Source organism: Actinia tenebrosa, unplaced genomic scaffold (assembly GCF_029948245.1).
Source record: "Actinia tenebrosa isolate PJP-AT-01 unplaced genomic scaffold, QUT_ActTen_1.0 PGA_scaffold10__47_contigs__length_13832649, whole genome shotgun sequence".
In the NCBI taxonomy this organism is placed as follows: Eukaryota; Metazoa; Cnidaria; class Anthozoa; order Actiniaria; family Actiniidae; genus Actinia; species Actinia tenebrosa.
The window spans coordinates 10,257,870-10,280,801 of record NW_028292570.1 but is presented as its reverse complement, the minus strand read 5'-3'; the positions used below and the strand labels follow the sequence as shown (position 1 = coordinate 10,280,801).

The 22,932-nt window shown below is 35.8% G+C and overlaps 1 protein-coding gene across 1 annotated transcript; it reads right to left on the bottom strand.

The window, feature by feature from the left end:
* LOC116287674 (uncharacterized) lies at positions 1 to 21,326 on the bottom strand. The gene is made up of 16 exons (XM_089026365.1): positions 21,297 to 21,326; positions 21,092 to 21,182; positions 18,161 to 18,550; positions 12,294 to 12,607; positions 11,984 to 12,128; positions 11,712 to 11,855; positions 7,287 to 7,506; positions 6,190 to 6,317; positions 5,606 to 5,833; positions 5,253 to 5,527; positions 2,294 to 2,402; positions 1,899 to 2,139; positions 1,020 to 1,126; positions 781 to 807; positions 529 to 640; positions 1 to 385 (listed from the first exon to the last, which is right to left on the bottom strand). The coding sequence occupies exons 1-16, from the start codon at positions 21,324 to 21,326 to the stop codon at positions 310 to 312; spliced, it is 2,637 nt and encodes an 878-aa protein (XP_088882491.1). The 3' UTR covers positions 1 to 309.
* Positions 21,327 to 22,932: the final 1,606 nt, after the last annotated feature.

Below are 22,932 nucleotides of genomic sequence, written 5' to 3'. Positions count from 1 at the left end.
ACAGATGACTGACTTGCTTCGCTGATAAATTGACGGAATAAACACTACAACATGCTTTGCTTTCAAATAATGGATGCTCTCAATGACTTCTACCCGCTGCATGTATCACAGGGCAGATGAAAGACCGTTTAACGCAGCCGCAACTGTGACCTCTACGCCTTTTTACTTTCACTGCGCATGCTCAAAGAAATGCCATGGGTGGTCAGAACCAGCGTGATGGGGTCGAGTAAGACGCACATTATGCAATTTTCGCCTCACTCGGACGTTTCTCCTCGGTCCCTTTTAGGTCTGGAAGTAACAATATCATACTTACATCAATGACAGAAAACTTAGTTTCATGAATGAATTCACTTTCACCTGGTGAATCTTACTTCCTGAAAATAAGCTATCGATACAAAGAAAAGAAGGAGTAAAATCTTTAAAATGAAATACACAACCTGATACGAAGAACAGCCGCCATTTGACAAGTGCAAAAGTTAGCATTTACATTGCCAACCCAAGGGGTATATCTAAAGACGTGATACTTACATGGCTTTAGAGTTCTTGGGCAGTCGGTCTGGAAGGGACATCAATTGAGTCGAAGTTATGACAATCCCACTACCATTCGTTTCTCTTCCACAGGTACATGACAAGGGACAGTCTGTGTGGAAAAAAAAGTCAACAATAACATAATTATTAGTTCCACCCTCAACCTCTCTGTTCCATGACTTTAATAACAGTAAACCACATCATAACCGGAATGCAACAAGTATGACCGACAGTGCAGTGTGATCCTCATACCTTGAACACATCCGTCATCTCCTGTATCTGGGGAAGAACAACGTTTGAAGATAAATATTCAAATAATTTTTTAGTCATTAATCAAGGTAGGTAAAACTGAAAATGAAGCACCCTTTATCTTGACCTCTATTAGAAGCTTAGAAGCTATATTTGACAAAAAAGGTCATGCTGTAAAGACAAAATGTTATTGCAAGGACACGACCAAGTCATTAACTAGAATCGGTTGCATGTCTTTGTACCTTTTATTATCTGGTAATAAACCTTGAATCCAGATCTTGTAACATTGTTATTGGACGAAAAGGTTATCTTGATGGTGTCTGACTGTGACTCGATCATTTGTGGATATCTGCAAAATATCAGAAACGAATCATCAGCCTAAAAGCTGTAGCTGTATAAAAATATTTGGTGCGAAAACTTCTAACTGATCGTTGTCTGTACGTGCTTCCTTACAGTGCATATGACAAGAAAAAAAATAATGTTGAAAATGTGTAGTTTATTAGTATTCATAAGAATATCACGGTAAAATTGGTTTTTAATGTGTATTTCTCTAGAAATTCAAGAAAATTTAGCACAAGTTGTGACGTCATTTTGTTTACAAGTCTCCAGATTGAGTTGCAAATACATGAAATATGTTTCAATGTATAATCTTAGTTTCAGGGAGGACACTTCTAAATTTGAAGAGTACCACAAGTGCATTCAAATGAAGCTAAACAGAATATGCTTTTTAATGTTATTTTATATCAACCGCATTTCTTATTTAGTGCCCAAACAACTTAATCTATAGTACAAGTCAACAAACTGACGTCACAACTTGTGCAAAACTTTCTTGAATTTCTAGAGAAATACGTCTTTGAAACAAATTTAACCATGATATTCTCATTAGTACCAATAAACTAAACATTTTCAACATTAAATTGTTTTTGTGTCATATGCAGTTTAAGGACGATTTTACAAGGGTGCCGCGTCAGGCGAGAAAAGAAAATATAAAACTATTATAAATACACAACCTTACTAATAAGAGACATTAGAGGAATGAAATTAAATAAGTATAAAGTACAACATGATCAATCAATGTTAATTATATATTTATTTATGTTAATCCCTTTGTTCTTTTTTACCTTGATCCACAGTAACGACCAATACGAAAAGTCGACAGAGCTTCCTCTCCATCATACACTTCTACAAAGTCAGCTGAACATGTCGGGCTCAACTCCAATTCAAAGGCTTTAAATTCCATACGAATCACGTGACCTTTGCTCGCCTTGATTGTCCAGGTACCGCTAGTATTGTTGTCATAGTAACCAGGATAATAGGGCGACACGATGTAGCCTGTATTGTTGGTCAGCAACTCATTGCAGGCTGTGTGTTTAACGTGTTGAACAAAATCAAAATCTGTAAATTCAAGTTTCATTTCATTTTGCTCTCGATACAAAAAGTCAGTAAGAGAAACTGTATTGTGTTCATTGAAAAGGAATACAGTTGCCAGATGAACAATTCTTCAACCTTATCTCACCTTCTCTCGCTGATGATGGTATAATATCAGAACAGTAGCCCTCGGTGGTGTGTAAGGCACCTATCGACAGCAATCCTGGCTTATTCCTGATTTCACTTTCGATAGCAAGCTTTAAAAAAAACGCAATTATTTAAGTTATTGTTATAAACGTCTACTCTGCCGCGTAGTCCATCAGTGTTAAATAATCCTAGTCAACCACAATGCATTGAGCGACGGAACAATGAAATGCTAAGCAAAGCGACATTTTCTTTGCCAGGCAAAATGGCAGTTTCGTAGGTAAGAAGTTTGGAAGTCAAGTTCCATGAAAGAGCTTCGAAAAAGATGTAGACGAACGATGTAAACCATAGCATCTTCGAGGCTTTCAAGTCCAAACTTGATTAATTAAGTATAAGATTAGGGATAAAACGAGTATAATTTTTTAAAAAACGTGCGTTTTGGCTATATCTAGTGAGAGTCTTCATCAGAACACCACCACCAATACAGACCGATGGCATAAACTAAGAACGGACAATACTAGATCTTTCAACCATTGCCAACACTGTTGGAGCAGAACATGTGAAATGGCAGTGAAACACCTGTGAAAACTTTCAAAGGATTTTCACATATTTTTTTTACATGTTGATGTGAAAAAAACATGTGAAAACCCTGTGAAATGGGTTCCTCCTTTTCACATCCTTAACATGTGAAATAACCTGTGAAACACCTGTGAAAACCAAATCCACTTTTTTAATATAAATCCATTTCACATGGTAAAAACATGTGACAATCCTGTGAAAACTGAATCCATATAAATTCATTTCACATGGTAAGACATAAGAAAAACAAATTTACATGTTGTAATACAATTTTATTTCACATGGAAAAGAATGTGAAATTATATTATCTTTAGATCTGAAAATACTGTGCTTGTGATCATGTAAACTACTTAAATTTAGATATCTGAATAAGTTGATCTAATACAGGTAGTTTTTAACTAAGAAATTTATAAATAAGCTTTAATTACACCAAATTTTCTATAAACTACAAGGCAATATTGACATCTCGTGCTAATGATTTATAAATACAGCACTTCATCATCAGTTAGGTTAGGTTTTCAGGAGGTAAGACCTACAAATTCGAAGGGTAAATTAGTTACATTATATAAAAGAAACATGTTCCATATCTCAATACAACTTTCCATGAATAGTAGATTTAAGAAAATGCTAGGATTTTGACCTAAATATAGCCGCCTAGATTGTCACTTCATTGATGTAAAAATCGGTTTGTAACAGAGGACATTTTGATCGCTTACCTCAGCGAAATCTCTTAGAAATTCGTTGATCTATACCAGATTACCCTCAGGTTATGAAGTATCACATATTAGTTCGTTGTTCCCCGTTTTTCTCAGGGGATTTTAGGCTATTTAAAAGCACAATTATCCATGAACCATCCATGCTTTACAACAAAGAACGATTACAATAACTGAATGAAAAGTCCGCCTAAATTCGAACTGTTGAATTAGCGAATCAGAGCAAGCAAGGATATCCAAATATGGCCATCCGTATCCAAATATGGTCAAAACTCTACACCAGTCCGGCTCGGTTAGTCATGCCAACATGGCGTCTATCAATGTTGATCGTAATGTAGATCTCGTTCTTTAATCGATATGATTTATTGAAAGGTATAATTTAGGATGTTTAGAGAAGTATTAAAAACATGTTGGAGATGTAGTAAAAATGTATTCATCGATTCCTCAAGGTTAGATGTGTAGTCTTGTAAAGTGTCTTATCAAATCAGCAGATGTATATTAGCTAACCTTGAGGAATCGATGCATTTCTCAAGGTTAGATAATATACATTTGTTTTAAGAATATGGTAGTACTAGATATTTTTATATACGATAACCCACTTTTGATTATGACGAAAAGGAAGAATGATATTCTATTTACCACTTTAAGGTAATAATTTTGTAATAATTATATGGAACAGCTAGTTATAAAATGTCAACATATATTAAAAGTTTCATACGGTTTTCATTAATTACATGGCTTTGAAATTTTCTTTGTATTTCACATGCATGTGAAAAAAATGATTCAAAATTTCACATGTCAGATTTCACATGTTTCAAGTTTTCACTCATGAAATTTCACATTCCGTTTCACATGTTCCCAAATTTCACAGGTGTTTCACAGCCATTTCACATGTTCTGCTCCAATAGTGCAACCACGCTCACGACAACCCTGATCATAACATCGACTTTAATTCTGTTCAAGTTCTCGCCAAGACCTCCTAATGCCTCCCTCGACGCATCAAAGAATCCATGGAAACCTTCAAATGCCCTAATAACTTCAACAGAGAAGGTTCCTACCGCCTTAGTTCTACCTGGATCAGACAAGAACACTAGTGACTCTGACCGCCTTTGCCGTGAAACCCCACCAGAGAACAATAGACATGTTAATCATTCATCGCTTCATTGCCTCTTCCCACGCTTTGCTTAGATATACGCGCTTCACACATTTTCGTCATCATTCTGATGGAGGCTATCACTAATTATAGCCCAAACGTCATGTTTCTTAAAAATCCTACGCGTTTCAACCGTAAACTTACATTTAATTAATGATGTGGACAATAACACAGGGGCACAGCATTGCATTGTAGTTAACTAAGATTCTTTAAGATATACGAAGAACAACATCCCAGTGGAACAAAGGTTTACAGGATCACTGATATGTTCAATCAAAGAGTGCTTTGACCGTACTAGATTCCAGATCCTCCTCCTTATTAAAACATCATTTTCAAACTTAAGGTTTCCCATTCATGTTCCAGATTTTCCGTACCTCGTGTTTTTAAAGGCCTACGCTAATGTGTGATCTATGAAACTTAGACTGAAACCAGTGGAAAACATTGATTTCAGAAAGGAACTTATTATATTGATTTAGACTAAATATTTTCAGGGGGAAAATGGCTATAGTTTATCTAACCTTATATGCCGTTACTGCTGTCAGTGTTACTTGTCCATCCCTCCATCTACTGTCCTCACTGTCTTTGACCATCCATATCGGTCTCTTACTGTACTCTCGGTTATCAAATTCTTGATAAATTATCATCGCTTTCGCTCCAGGTCCCCACATTTTGTACTTGAACTTCAAACACCTCCCTGGAGATTCCGATGACCTGTTGTATCGCGGGCTCTCTATTCTTGCAAAGCTACTTGGTGTCTCGGGACTCGATGGACCAATTAAACTCAGAACATTTCCTAATATTAAACGAATATTAATTAAAATTTATGTATGCGCATCTATTCGGTCCAACTGATAACAAAATATGTCTATACCTTGCTTTCCTCGACAAGTTGACTCGTAAATCTTAAAACCACTAGTGTTCCTTGGCTTTACATTCAAGTAGTCTTTCCATCCTAAGAGGTTCCCAGTCTCTGTTCCACATTCGTACGACATATAGAGTATATATTGCTCAGACAACACATTATTCCATATGTTTAGTCTACTGTATTTAACCTCGGTTTTCTGATCTTGGGAATCAAAAGTGACCGATATGTTACCTCCTGAAAAAAAAGAAAAAAAGTTAGGAAGAAGGATGAGTATTTGGCGTAGTGATCACCAACTATTTAAGAGAAAAAATGTTTGAATTTGTTTGGATTTTTTAACTGTGTTAGGTCGCATGGATTTCCTTTGCTAATGCTAATGAATTTGTGAAAAGTATGGTTTTCCTATGTCTGTCAGTCATACGTAATATGGTTCCATGTGTCCTACTAAGGTTAGCTGAAATAGAGAGAAATGAAATCTCCATGGTTTATTGCTTCATTCACAACATCGTAACACCACAACTTAGATTTGTTTTTCGTAATATAGTAAAAAAAATACTTATTTCACCGATATTTCAGAAAAGCATCAAGCTTACTATACAGTTCCTGTTTGTCCAACACTCCAAGTCCAATAGCTATTGCAGCACCGTCAATGAACGTTTGCCATACCCCAAAATTGGACATCCACGTGAGGCAAATGTGGATCCATTTTCTAGTTTCATTTCTGAGAAGATAAAAGATCAGAAGAAAGAGAAAAAGGAATATTAAAAGAGCAGTTTCATGTGATGGTCAAAATATTGAACGAATTTCTAAGAACACCTGGGGGCCTGTTACGCCACAAAATGTAATAACTCGCACAAAATGTAATAACAACGCAAAATGTAATAACTTTTGACGCAAAATGTAATAACTTCAGTAACGCATTTTAAATATATGTATCCAGAAAATCAATATTTGTTCGGTATACGAACCATACCAGGTGACTTTAACTTGAATTTCGCATGAACTGTGAAGATAAATATTCATGTTGAATACACGATTTCAAAGTGTGGATTTTTACTAAGCAAAGTCCACTCACTCCAACAGTAGTATATTTGAGGGAAAAATCAGCAACTCTTCATATATATCACCAATATCAAGCGCACTCAGGATCAACATACATTAATGATTTTAATAATTGAAGTATGTCAAAACTATCGTATTGAATCCCGACATGTCTCATGGATAAGGGCTAGTTTATTATTCAATACTGTCAACTTGTTAATCATTTTATTGAGTAAATAACACTTTAAAAAATTTACCACATTATGGTAAAAAATGTACCAAAATAACATAAATTAATTAGTCAGAATGTTCATCAATTAGCAATAAAAAAATACATAAAAATTAGCATTTAATCTTAGCAAAAAGGCGCGGGCATTTGTTTAATATCTCGTAATTTGAATGTAGTCTATCCAGTTTTTCCCCCCAGACGATTCTCTATTCTGTTCTGTTCGGTTCTACTGTGTCGTTTACGTCCATTCAGTAAACATTGATTTTAAAATGCGTTATTGAAGTTATTACATTTTGCGTCAAAAGTTATTACATTTTGCGTTGTTATTACATTTTGTGCGAGTTATTACATTTTGTGGCGTAACAGGGCCGTTTTTGTTATGAGAATCTTTCTTATTTAGCACTTTCAGATCGTTTGTACCTTGTCGTTGCATCAATATTGAGAAATGCAATAACAATCTTTTCGTTCTCCTCCTTTACATAACTAACGCTAATGATGATTGGCGATGAGCTGTTGATTGACATCCAAAGACACATGGTCATTTCTTCCAGTGATTCCCTTATCTCCACGTTGACATAGTGATTTTCATGGTCGAGCGAGAAACCAATGTCTGACTCATAATCCTGGGTTAAGTTGTCACCTGAATAAAAACACCATGAAGTGCATTGAGATGTGTAGTACTGGACTCCTTTTGTTTAGTGTGTGTAATGGTATTGGGGTCCCCTATGTACAGCCTTTGAATCTCGTTAATGACAATGTTAACTAGCACTTTGATCAATCTCGTATCCAAAGCACACGTTCCTCTTGGTCAAGCACCAAGAAACAAGAGGCTCTAGCTGTAGCGCTTGTTTTGAGTTGGCTTCTGGTCCATAAATCTCGGACCGGAAGTTTCAATCTCACATGACTAAATCACAAGCTAGTCGTTGTTTAGTTTACTTTGATTTTTAGCGATTGCTTTAAACAACGGTAATCATTTTCGACCTTACTAGCATTGAATATATAGCTCTTATTAACCGAGTGCGAGGTCCGTATCGTAAGTTATGGACCGAGTTTTTTCCACTGCCTTATGGCCCAAGCGCGTATCGCGCGGGCCATAAAAAAGAGGAATAAATGAGGGTCCATAACTTACGGTACGGACCAAGCAAACGAGGTTAGTAAGATATTAATTATATGGTAAGGCATTGAGATTAAAAAGAGGCGAAAAACGACAAAAAGTAAAGTTGACAGCGCATGTCAAACGAGAACTGCATTGGAAGGGCTTCCTGTACGTGCCACAAGTCATGTAATGTTTGAGTCGCTCAAAAAGAGAAGTTTTAGTTTACTTTGAAAGAATCTAGCTATAGTTTAAAGTTTTCTGAAATACTAGTTAACAAAAGTGAGGCGTTTTTTGCACAACATTTAAATGCAAAGCAAAAAAGGCATCAACAGAAGACCTCAAGAACTCAACATGAGATTGAGAAGAAAACTGTCGTACTTCAAACTTCAAGATATTCACAACCAAGATGAAAAATACTATATCCTTCCGTTTGTTTTCCTTCCTTTTATTGGAAAATAAACTCAAAACCTCTCTCCAGAAATGAATGAGAAGCTTTTGGAAAATTACGGCTCGCTGAACATGGATAGTTTTCGTCAATTTTCAACGTTTTGACTTTTTGAAGCAGGCCGCCATATGCACAATGCCTGAAGTCATGAAGACGGCACACTTTCGACTTGGCTAAAAAACATACTGCCAACTCTCTCCTGTCCAAAAATGCATTCAAATTCAAGTGTGGATAAAATATTACTGAAATATGGAAATACTTCAAGAGCGGCTAGAGGCTAGAAAATTGTTTAAAACGTTAACCAAAGAAACTACCGGCTTCTTTACCCGATCGATTCAGATAAGTTCAAACTTGAAGTTGTAAGCTTACTGAAATAACAATTTTACGTTAATTCCACTCCTATCTTTATTTCATTTACTGAATTAGCCGCTATTCACCACCCTTTAGTTCGTAGTTTGCCATTTAGTTTTAGCATAGTTAGTTTTTCTAGTTTTTTCTAGTCGTACAAAATTGCTCAACTAGTGCCATGTAGAGCATTGATCGAAAGAGTTGTCGCTTGTATGAAAGAGTTGTCGCTTGTTAGATAAGTTTTACATTAAATACCAGTGACTATCAGTTATCTTTAATTATTTATTGAAGGTTGCCCGACGATTTTCATACAGAAATATATTTTTTGATGAAGATTTTAATGTTTTAAAGGATCAAAAGTCAGTACACTTAGTGAACCATTTCATTATTCGGTCCGTACCGTAAGTTATGGACCGCAAATTGACCAATAATAGCGCGTGAAATTACCTTGCAATACATTAATGTAGTAAAATTTTTAATCCTTTATACTTTTACTTTTAAAAAGTTTACTATTTCAATTTGTCCCATGTGTAATTTTTTGTGCCATTGATTGCCATTTGTTTTTAAGAGTGAATGTTAGTGAAAAATCGAACAAAATTCGAAAAATCGCGGACACAGTCAAAAAACTGAATTTGCTCATATTTCGTGGATGGATAGTGCTAGGTACCAACTAGACGCAAATGGGGTTCGTTTTTTCTAAATATCTTTTTAAACGAGAAAAATCGTCGAAAAATCGCTTGAGTCAAAATCAGATGAGGATTCACTAGTATCCCAAGTGCACGTGCACGCTTATTGTTTTCTTTGGCTTTAACCGGTTTATTTATTTATTTATTTTTTTGGCATTGATACTTCCACTCCTAATATTACTTATACTAACGTGTTGCTTTAGCATTTGATGAAGACATGTTTGACTAATTTGAGAAAATAAAAATAGCCAGATATAGGATCTCTACTGAACCTGAAATTATTTCAGTATTTTGATGAGTTTCTTTAAATCTCTTGAATAATTTATAAATAGATATCGCTAAAAGGTATGAAATACACTCTACTCTAGTACAATTTTACAATAGTATTTTATCTGTTGAAATGAAAAACTTTATTTCTCTCTCGCGATGCATTCTGGGATACTAGTGGATCCTTCTCTGAGTTTTTAAAATAAGCTAATTTTTAATGCGACCGAACTCGAAATTAGGCCAATTTCGGTTCGCTCTCCTGGAAATTCATGATGCCTTCGAAAAAATTCAAAAGTTCAGGTACATACATTAGTGTTTCCTTAATCGGAAAGCAACTTTTGTTTTTGCCTCAGCATTTTTCCTATTTTTTGTATACCGCATAAGACTAAGGTCAAAACCAGCAAGAAATAATATATGTGGTAGTGCCTCAAAACTTCCAACTTTTTTGCCACATAATACTGAAAGGTCATTAATTAATTCTTTGGTTTTAGTTTTTGGGCTGTTTTTGTTTTCTCGAGCTGAGCGCCGATGCAACTTCTGCTAAATCCACCAATGTCAAACTCAAAGAAGACATGCTTACGTTATTTCCTGCGTGATTTATATTCACTGAACGGAGCACATATAATAATGATAATATAGCTGCATGATATATAGCTGTTTTATTTGTTAAATAAGTTCTCTTGTTCAGGTAGTATCTTATGCTTTCTTATTTCAAGGTGTGTTTGGAGGAATAAAAAGTGGTTGTAGGCTTTTCCAACCATTTTTTCAGGACACAAGAAAAGCGAGCCTTTCTCCTCTTCACCGAAGTCGGTTTGATTTTGTTTCTAAAGCATTTTAACAATCTCGATCTGCTGTAGACTTTTTAATATATCTTAGCCTATGACGCGTGATGTTCTTTCGCCGGAGCTGGCTTTGCCAGTAGCGCATTTATGGCTGCTTCATCTATTCAACTCGCCCATAGTTAATTCTCGACACCCGTAGGGGGGTGCTGTAAAACGCGGAAACAAAATGTGCCGATTGCCGAAAGTGCGAAACGGAGCGGAAAATGCACTAATTTATAAATCGGTAAAACGCAAAATATTTGTTGTCTAAAATTGCCAGTATAAATAATAAATCAAAATCAAAATATGCCGATCAACGTTGCCAACGTTGCGCGACATAGGGCCAAAAAAGAAAAGAAAGAAAGGGATTAAATATCGGAGTCACATTAATATACATACATCTATTTCTTAATTAGATTAAACGAAGAATCATTATAACTTTGAAAGAAACAAAAATCTACCGAAGTCTGCCCTGGCGCGAGCTCTTAAAAAAACCTTCGGGAAAATGACGTGAGCAGGGTCGTACAGCTTTGAGCGAGCAGGGCCGTAGGGATTCGTACGGCCCTGCTCGAAACCTGCGACCGTATTGACATAATTTGCAACTTTTAAAATATCTTTTTATTTAGGGTCATATGATAAAACGCTTATTGAATGAGTTAGGTCAGGCCGTACGGGAAAATATTTGGCTCTCGATCATTTGTACGGCATCACCTCGAGTCAAATGTTTTCCCGTACGGCCCTATACCACTCAGTCAATAAGTTCATATGAGTTAAATTATCTTTTACAATATTGCTCAGGCAAAGCAAGGAAAGTGGTAACGATTTATGTTGTTATGGAACCATCTATTGGCTATGCAACCGCGCGAAAGCTGCTAAAACTCTCTCTTTTACTCCAAAGAAGAACTAGCGTCCACAACGTCAGTAAGTTTTTTTTTCATTTTTTCAACTTTTCACAGTGTAAAATTTACCCTTTTATCATTACCGTTTCATCAGAAACACCGACGCAGCTCACACTAGTTTTTAGCTAGTTATCTCCTGCTTTATTCGTCAATTTAAGCGACGAATAAAGCAGGATCTTTAAAAGTCATTTAAGTTCGTTCTCGTTATTTCAACAGTGCGAGTACAATAAATTTAGCGGTAACAAATAGTAACACAATTTACTCTTATAACAACTAGACATACCTTGTGATCTTGTCGCTGCCTTTATAGAATTTGCAACCTTTTCATAGGAGTTCTCATCAAGTACTTCCCATGGCACTTTTTCATTACTTCCTTTAACCCAGCCATCCCATTCCTTCTGAGCATTTGACTCAAAGCTTTCTAGATCTAAACCCCAAATGTCATTAGAGGTCAACAACACTCATAATATGTTATTATATAAATTTGCTCCCTTCTTCGCTGAATTCACCCATTTTACTATATTGTCGTTAACCACATGAATCAGTAACACGTACCTTTCCTATATCCATACACTTCTACACGTAGTGTCTTCCATCTGTCGTATTTCGTCGGTATGAATCTAATGAACCTTGCAAGAGTTCGAGTATCGTTTAACGCATTCTTGACGACACCATTTTCATCTTTGTTACCCGAAAATAACTGAAAAGACATACAAAGAATCCATCTTTAAACTCGAAAAAGAAAATGTTTTCCATTTATCTTTGAATTGGTTGGAGATGAAAGATAACGTTTAGAGGTGTGTTTGTGTTTTGTTTGTTTGCCAAGTCATCTGCTTTATAGAGATACCAGTGTACATGTTCTTACCTTGATTTTGCCACCACTTCGGTACATTGTCCAAGTGTTATTGTCAATAGATGTTGATATCTGGTATTCTGTAGTCCAAAATGGAACATTAGGATAGCCTTGTGTAGCTACAGCACGGATAACAAACACCTCACCCAAGTCTATCTGTAGATAGTCATTAGGGTCATCATTGGTCTTTGGTTCCCATGCCCCTTCATTTCCATTCAGTCGTGCACGGTGTGGTTTCTCATACATAGAGCTATATGAGCTTGCCGTAAATCTGTCATCTGGTATGATTGTACTGTCAGATACACCAATACGATTATCTCCCCATTCTGTTGGAACAGAAAACAGCTGACTATTTAAACATGTTTAAAAAAAAAAAAAAAAAAAAACATTTCCATAGGGATTCCCCTCTAGCTGGCTCATGTCTAATCTTTTTCCACACAACCTTTTTGAGTTAAGGACGTTCATTCGCAAAAGACCCCGTCATACATATTTCAATTTTTTGCACGATGAAAGTACATCACACTAGAAGTAAAATACGCATAGAAGTAAAAATTGGAGTCAACGATTTTTTTGCGATTAAAACGCGCAAACAACGCAAACATGGAAATAAGCCGTATTTTACAAAACACATACGATAATTTGACGGTCCCCATTTTTATAAAACTTTAGAAAATGATCCAATTATTGCTCGGTATTTAAACGTTTATTGCAAAATTAGGAATATGTAAAGGTAATCATACGGTTTCGAGTTCAATTTGGGATTAATTCGCACAAGTGTGTTTTTCATAGAGTTGAAATTGCACGAGACCGTAGTTCGAGTGCCATTTCAGCTCTTTGAAAAACACACGACTGCGAATTATCCCAAATTGAACTCGAAACCGTATGATTACTTAGTAATAACACACATGAAAAAATCACAAAAGAAAGGGACGAAAAGTTGTGAAATATTCAACGCATAATATTTTATGAAATTCGTTCGTTCACAAACAACTATATTCAAAGCGATTTTGGTTTGAAATACATGTTTCAAAGAGTTTTTTTTACCTATTTTAAACCAAAATTTGGCTATATGTTGATTGTAAATATATATATATACATATATATATATATATATATATTTTTTTTTTTTACTGTAAAGTAAATCTGAATCACTATGAATGAATATATTTGGATTAGCTGCCTTTGTAGCTAACTAGAAATGTATGTTGAAAAAAATTATACCTGGCAGTTGTTGTTGAACGTGTTCAGAAAACTTTACGGCTCAGTTTTGGGATCTTGTAGACCAAAATATTGTGTAAGCACCTACAACATCGTGTTTAATGGTCTTGCTCATAGTATTTTTTGTTTCTGTTTTAGTTTTTGCTTCACTTCGGCAAAGAATCGTTTGAATATCTTCTTTAGATTGGCTGGCTCAATTCATGTCATAGTTTGTTTCCTTATCACTATTTCTTCCATATATTCAGCCATAACGATTTACTTTTACATGTGTTTTCTTTTTCGAACTGTTTTTTTTTAGTTTTTTGATAGTAAGATCCGTAAAATCTTTGCATATTTTTACCTAAGATAAAATGGATGCCATTTTTCCCATCGATTTGCTTCGAATTTCTCTCAAATTTTCATTCATAAACATCTGTCATCTTATTGGCTAAAATAATTTTCTATTGTTTCTTATCCAATCAATAATTGCGTTTGTTATTTGCACTGTGTTACACTTTTCTGCACTGCATTACACTTTTCGGCACTAGATTATATTTCTCTCCACTGTATTATACTCTTCTGTACTAAATTACACTTTTTTTGCACTGTATTACGTCGTAACTACACTGTTGTAAGCCAATCAAAATTGAGTAATTTTGTCATGTTATTAGTAATGTTATTGGACTACATGTTTTCGCCTGCGTGCAGCTGGACTTTTCTCTCGTATAGACTGTCTGCGAAACAACGACACAAACCGCGTTCTCTAGACCCCACGCCCCCGCGTATGGATTTGCATACTGAATTCTAATTCGTTATAATGAAAGCCGTTTCCGATTGGTTATCAGAGCCTTTGCTGAAATCAAAGTGGCGAAATTTAGCCATCACCAGAAATCTGGGACATTTGAGCCCGCGCGCATTGAGCAGTTTAACATCGAGCCCCTTAAATATGGACCATCAAATGTATATAAAATGTATGGGAATTATTTTTAAAATAATGATTTCTTATGAAGAGAAACGTTCGAGCTTTTTCGGTGACCTCTTGTTAAGATAGTTAGGTCTAAAAGTACTTTATTCTTATAATCATCAGCATTCGAGTGTTAACCTGGTTCTATGATAATACTCTATGCCCATAGAGCCTTTGTAAGATGGAGATTTATGCAAAATGCCCCCTAATGTTTTACCTCAGTCAAGGTTTTTTTGCTAACGAACATATTTCGGTGACCTAACTTTAGAAACTTCGAAGAAATCTCGTTCGAATGACGCTGTTTTTTTACCTAAAACAGTACCTTTAAGTTGGTTCCTTCGGCCTCCGAAATCCATGATCAACGGCGAGTTCCACAGAGAAAGGATTCCCCCATTTTGAAGGGGAAAATGGCCAAATTTAATGAAACATTCGACCAAAAACAACGAAAATGTTCATTCCTATCCGCCATGTTGTAAACAGACCCGGTATATTTGGTCCCATGCCCTCACAATCAAATTAAACACAGGGTTCTCAAAATATTTTAGTACTATAACTCTCTGTAACTTTTTTCACTTGAAAATTGATCAAAATGGCTGATGTTTTTACAGAATACGAACGCAATATTATAAACCAAAAGCTTAAAGTTGTTGATCCACCTATAAGTTATATAAATCAACGGAGAGCTAAGAATGAGGAGTTTGTTTTTGCTATTGAAATCCCCTATCCCATCCTAAAGGCTGCCTATGAGTCCCCTGGGGAAGTGTGCAATGGGATATACTGCGGCTCAATGTGCGCGGGCTCAAATGTCCCAGATTTCTGGTAACGGCGAGGACTTGTGAAACGAAGCTTTTTCAGCTGTCCGAATATCAGTTTGAACACAGCTGTGCTGCCTCCTTCTCTATGTCCTTTACATCGAGAGCTGTTAGTTTTTTCTTAAGGTGCTACTTGGACGAAAATCGCTCCAAAATTAAAACTCTTTCATTCGAGCTGGAACTTTGCTGAAATAATCTTGAATACATTAAGAGCCACTCACTGAAATATCTTTCTGATATTCGAAAAGAAAAAGCCAAAATTTTACGATTTATTTTCGTCCGCCATTAATTTGTTGTTACAAGAATTCGGCTCAAGAAGACTGGCACGAGTAACGTAAAAACCAAACCAAAACATTGGTGGCTAATGTATGTACCATGTTCGTAAAAGGCTCGGTTTATCTGGTTTATTCAGAAAATATATGTTTCATTCGATTCCTTAACTACTATATGACCAAACAATGTCTAGGCGCTGAATTTTTTTTCAGTTTCAATAATATTGACGATCATAATTGGGACATTTTAATACATCTCGGCACGCCAAGAATCACAACAAAGTTCAGGACGCATGGGAGAGATTCAGTGTCAGGGAGATTCGAGATTTATTCGAATCATTCTAAGGATAACACTAAGGATAACAACTTTTAAAGATATATTTATAACAAGCGCAAAGAGCCACCTCACAATTTAGGTCCGCGAGACATCCGGCACAAAAGTAAAATCTACGTGCTGAGTTACAGACGCTGTCGGGCGAGTAATAAATAAGAAACCTTTGAGGTTTTTTTTTACAAAGATGATATTAGATTATCGTATGTTTTTACCTATCAAATGCATAATAAACATTTTGAAACAAATAATAAACGCTCTGTAGCAAATCAGGAGAATTACGAGCTCACATTCTAAATTATTCGGCACATAGATCTAAGTAATTATCACAAATCTTTATATCACAACGCAGAATTCGAAAGGCAATAGCTGTTAGATTATATTGAAACCTCAAATTTAAATCTTTATATCATGGACAGTATGTAGCAAATACAAATCATGGAATGAAAGTAAGGAATTCTCATGAAAAACATTACGCAAGCATTCTCTCTTATACACGATGACTTCTTCGTTGGTAGCAACGGGTTCTAACTCTTCAGGATTGACAAAGAGCGCGTCCAAATGACTTTCCACCATTTGAAAAGGTATCAAAGCTTTAAAAAAAGTTTACTGAGTTCATTCTTTTCACGATAACGCGTATAAAACATCAAATAAACTTCAGGTAATCGAACAAGAAATGTATGGTGAAAGCGACGCTAACTTGAATGGGTTGCATGTATGACGTCACAGAGAGAAACCGCTGTACACAATGACTCTTTGGCCGTGAGACAAACAAATTAATGGCGGACGAAAATCAACCATAAAATTTCGGCACTTTTCTTTCGAATATCAGAAAGATATTTCAGTGAGTGATTATTAATTTATCAAAGATTATTTCGGTAAGGTTTCAGCTCAAATGAAAGAGTTTTAATTTTGGAGCGATTTTTGTCCAAGTAGCACTTTAAAGACAAGAGAGGGATATTTTCAAGCTACATTAGCCACCCTTTTATAGGTTCCGCAAACTAGCATCTTGTCCAGAGATTCTAAGTCTTGTGGTAGCATTCTCTCCTTAGCTTTTCTTTGGATGTTCATTTCACCTTAACGGACAGATCTGTACGTATTGACTTAACAGGGGTTTCTCTCTGAACTGGCGAATAAGGAGGAACAGCGGGAATTGGTCTTGTGAATGCGAACACATGATGTGTTATCTTCGCTAGTCCCTTCGATACTACTTTTTTAGGGGTTACTCTTTAGCTCATTTGTCTCAATAGGCAACGCATTCTTCTTATAATGTCTCGCAATTCGGTTTCAAGTTTGTGTTGCAGTTGGATTAAACTTTGTCTGTTTCACAATGTTTGAAAGAACGACTTGCATATATACTCGCTCTGTCGATTGAAAATAATCTCCAACTCACACTTCACGTTTAACTTTGAATTTCCTTTTACAAGATAACAAACATTTTGCTTTGATAACTCTCAAGGACATAAAATACAAATTATGATTATTACTAGCAATAAACGAGACATAAATTTGAGTCTTATTCCCGACAAGAACCAACACACGTGAAATCATATACTGTAAACAACCTAGCCTGAAATTTGAGTAGAAACTGAAAATTATAACCAATCAGCAAACTTATAAGTAAGAGCCAATCAGAACGCGTACTGAAATCCTGGGGGTAACGGAACAAGAAAGATGTCGCTGGTTCGCAGACGGACTTAACAGTTAGTTACTTCAGCTGCACGCAGGCTATACATGTGTAGACTCGTACCATTAGGTAAAGCCTACAAGTTTACGAAATATGTGATTCGATTTGGTCCCATCGTCAGATGTTTTTTTAATTATTTTCTCTATAAAGCTAGACACTATAAAGTACTTAAAAGAAACGAAAAAAGATGAGTCACCGACTTTGCTTTATAACAATAAGTCGTGATTTATTAGTGAACTTGTTTCCTTAATATTTACAATTAAAGAAATGGTAATTGATTAGCGTGCTTCCATCGTGTTTTGGGTGAACCCGTAAGGCTGCTAATCACGAGTGAAGGGTAAGAAATGCAAAAGGGGTATCAAGCCGGCAATGGTCAATGCTTACCTGGGCGTATATCTAGTTCTGAATGCACTTGGGAGGATGCTTAAGTACTAAAGAACCTAGAATCACTCTCAGCTACGTCTCGTGCGAATCCTACGCTTTTTTCGCTTAAGCAACCTACCGAGAGCATCCAGAACTTGATACACGCACGTTAAGCATTGTCCATTCTTACGCCTATCAAAGCATTCTAATGACGTCATCATGATAAGCGAACGCACACGCGCACTAAACTTACCTTGTTTGTAGACAGTACAATACTTTGATGGACAAGTTGGAACTTTTCTCGGGAACTGATAGACAAAATAATCCTTGCAGTTTCGTATCTTTACGATAGTTTCCTTAACACAGCACTTGCCATCTGCAGCAAAGCATAGTTGACGTTCAACTATCCCATCTTCTACTGAAGGAAGTAGGCCATTGATCCACCCCATGTATTTAGTGGAGCAAGACGATTTTCTATCTATGCACGATCTTGCCAACTGCCGTCCAGCAGAATCCACGACTCGGTACCAGGCGGTCGTGGAAAGATGATCGTCACAACCTCTGAAGGTTTCTTCTTTTGCATTGGTATCCTGTCGACGATCTGAATAACTGAGGGACTTGTACTCATGACACTCTTGATGTGCTAAAAGACGTGACAAACAGAATTAGTCATATAATTGGAGAAGAGTCTCAGCCATTGATGATCAATACATCAAAAAAGTTTGGTGATCGTTTACTAATAGCTTCTGCAAGCACAAGTGCACCAAGCTCTAAATGTGTTAGCTTCCCCAAACAACACAGCAAAACATTAAAAATTTACTAAAAATCACAACTTCAACATATCATTTTTGAACTATGCAAAATAACTTGTTTTTGTTGGCAAATATATGACTGATAATTGAAACTGTTATCACACGTCGAAATCGAGTGATTCATTTCTGAATTAGTCTATTTGATATCACATGAGTAATCCAAAATGAGATGATAAATAGAGATTATTACATCCATTTTGAAATCACAAGCAAATCCTGCAATCTGATTGGTTCCCTGCAGCAGTGATTTCAGCATAAGTTGCACGATTTTGAGCTCTAAATTGCACGATTTTGCGCATCAACTGATATGAACCAATCACAAGAGAGACATGTCATTTTCTAGCCAATTATATCAAGGAATCCATCTGAGTGTTGAGCTCACCGCTTCTTGCGAAAAAAAAGAGCCACGGCTCAAAAAAAAATTTTCTGAAGAACGATTTTACCGTCAAAAGTCTTAAAAAAAGACTTAAAAAGCCGTAAAAAGGACTTAAAAAGACCAACTGATCACTTAAAATCGTCAAAAGCATCTTTGTAAAGTAACTGCTTAAGTAAGTTGAAGATATTACAGCGAAAAGCAGTGGGAGAAAATGCAATCGGCATCTTTTGAATGTGACTTCTTGGCGATTGATCGTGGAAAGTGGTTTCCTTTTCAATCTTTAAAGCATAACAAAACATCGAAAATACAGTCATTAAAAGAAGTTTTTCTTAGGAAGAAGATTTTTGCTGAGCTACGTGACTTCTTAAGGACAACCGAAGGACTAAACAACCTTTGATTTTTGCTGTTTTGTGGGCACAAGTGTGATCTAAACATGTTGAACAGAAATCGTAAAAATACAAGCAGTGAGCATTGGCTGTAATATGAACAACAGCCAGTTCATTACAACCCTTTTGGGCAGGATTGTCTTGTTATTTAATGTAAGTAAACGATTCTTAATACATGTAATGCATTTTGGTCCGATATAAATTCATTTTAGTTTTGGATTGAAAGTGTTGGTTTTCAAAATGAGAATCATTGCTCGATCAGTATATAAACAAGTTATCTTAGCAGCATGTTTGAATCGACTGCTTTTAGATTGTAAGTCATGTCGGTTTAACTGGAAAAAACATCTTTTTCAAAAAAGATTTCAAAATGGATATAATAAAGTGGTAATTGAACTTCGTGTCGTGCAATTTTGGTCTGAAATCAAACTTGCGATTTTGTAATCGCGCGTTTGATTTCAGACCAAATTGCACTCCACTAAGTTCAATTACCATTATTTATCACATGTTAAGAACTTGATATCGTTTTTATTCACGAGTTTTTCCGTATCATATCGCGAACGAGCGAGTCCTCGAGCGAGTTCTTAACATGTAATAATTTGTTTATTACACATTAAGGCTCGATATATAACACACCCAAAATGTTTTATTGTCTTAAATATCCTTAACCGACTTACACCATTTCAAAATGTTAAAGAATTATACGTTTCCAATTCAATATCATTCAAGATATTAAAGCTTAATTAAAAATGTAAGGAGCACAAAATTTATCTTGAATTTGATAGAAATAAACACTAAATAGAGATTTATCTCGCCACTCTTGACTACTATCGTAATCAAGTTACAGTTACAGTTTACCGTGAAGTGATATCGTATCACTTCACTGATATGGTTTTTATTCACGGCTTTATTTCACGGATATCGAGCTTAAATGTGTAATGAATAAATTTTCTATCTAGAAAATATTTCAATATATATTTAAAGATGAGAGGTCCCATCAAGGGACGTATTTGGTATGACTGGGCAGAGAGGAACGGTATCGTAGGCTACCTGGGACTACCCTTTCCATTTGAAGTTTATTTTCACCGTGTATTGAGATGATTCAGAGGAGGATCCACTAGTATTTCAGAATTCATTGCGCGTGAGAAAAAAATTAAAAAAAAAATTTAAACAGCTAAAAGTAATATTTTCGAAATCGAAAAAGAAAAGACCTTCGTACTTTAGTAAAGAGCGTCTTATACCTTTTAGCGATATTAAGCCATAAATTATTGAAGAGATTGAAAGATATATACTCGTCAAAATACCGGAATACTTGAGTAATTTCAAAGTCAGTACAGATCCTACAACTGCATACTTGTATCTGCCAAATAATTGGAACATGTCTTCAACACTTTAGTATTAGTAATATTAGTCAGTGGTAGAAGTAGTGTTACAAAAAGAATCACATAAACCGGTAAAAGCCAAATATAACAATAAGTGTGCAAAGGCACTTGGGATACTAGTAGATTCCTCCATTGGATATGATTATTGAAGTTATTTGCGAGTGACCACCTTTCCTTTTGAAATCCTGAATACGTTGTTGACATACATGCCGCAAGATGAATGATCCGTACCTGGAATCTTCAGGCAAGGCTCCTTTGAATAGGTTGAACCATCGATAGTTAAAATTGCATTGGGGTTCTCCTTTTGTCCTCGTATCCTTATCTTAAAGTAAGACGGTATATTACAATTAGCAATAAAACGACTCAATGCCTTAATTAATATAAGGTCAGGTGCGAAGGTTGAGAGCAGTGTTGCAGAAATACAATGGAGATTTACTTCTGCAACGTTGTATCCAACAGGTTTCATCGTATGAACAACATTGTAGCGTTAATGGCAATTAAGTGAACATAGCATTTCAAAATGATAAAATATATTTATCTATATTGTCGTAACTGAAACACTATTGCAAAAAAAATAAAAATTAAAATTAAAAAAAAACCATAGAGAAATAACAAACAAACATACCAGTAAAAACGTTCGTTAATTCTATCGTTAGTATCGCGTTGCAACTTGTGTCTAGACCTTAAGAAATGGGGAAGGACTGTTTAGCTGTTTTAAAGTTAATTGTAATTTACTTGTAAACGCTCTTGTTTTTCTGGGATTGGCAGTTGGATAAAGGTCGATTTATCAGTGGCACTTCTATAGCTCCATTCTTCTGTAGTTCTCTTGTCGGTTTGGAATTCTACAGCCAATTTTCTTGCAAAATATTTGCTTCCGCTGTAAAACCAAAATCGAAGGCATCGCCATCCTTCTGCTTTTGGGTGAATGAGTGGACTTAGCTTATCCCAATCACATGCGCCATCCTGGTCTGCATAGCAAGATGGATTCCCTGCATACAAAAAAGGAATCCATTATATCCTTCGAGCTCGCAGATGCCTTGAATTTCAGAGGTTTTCCCTCTCCAGTACTTTCCGGTCGTATATTTTGTTGTCGAGACTATCACTGGAGCGAGAGAACCTCTGGAAATCAAGGTATCCCTATTAGAGCATATACATCATTGAATCGAACTTTTCCATTATAATAAGAATTAATAACAAGGAACACTGAAATAATGTCAAATCGCTTACGTTGAGAATATACCGAAGCACAGCCACCTTTGACAAATCCCAAATCGTCTAGAGCTACGAAATGTTCGCTCACATATCCAGCGAGAACAATCTATGATAAAAAATAAAAGTAAAAAAACAGTCTCATTACGACTATACAAGGGCACTAGGACACCGAACGTGGTTGGATTTCTATAGGTTTTATTTTACTTTCGATTATTTGAATTAAATTAACGTTATACTTGTTTACTTATTTTGAGTCCGTGTTCCTTCGTTGTTATAATGCAGACGTTTTTTTCCAAAGGTCAAACAGATTTAATAGCCGATGAGCGTTACTTCTTTAACGGCCGTTCTGTAATTTACCCTGTTTGTACTATACCAACAACAACGCGACCGCGCGATGTTCCTTACGTCAGTAATATTCAACCGTCCTAGAGTTAATATGGTTAATCAAATTCACCTTAGGTTCGTGTTTCGGTTTTGGTCGAGAGTCAAGAGTACTAGGTCGAGAGTCGAGACTACCCTTTATCTGAGTATCTAACTATAGCTTCTATGATTTTTGAGCATAGTTAATTTCCTCAAATATAAATCAATAAATATAAATGAGAGCGTATATATAAATAATAACACTGACATCGCGTCATTGCGTTATGTGATCTTGTCTCTCTACACTCACCTAAATATTCCAACGTGTCATTTTTGGTTCCCTTGTTATTTAGAAAATAATTTAAATATATACACAAAGTTGTGTATCTGCGTCTTTTTCCCCTTGTTTTTCGGATTCTTGGAAGATAGTGAGTTTAATGTAGCACATGCCCGCTTTACAATCAATGACAGCTCGCACAGCATCAGATCTTAGAGTAAGA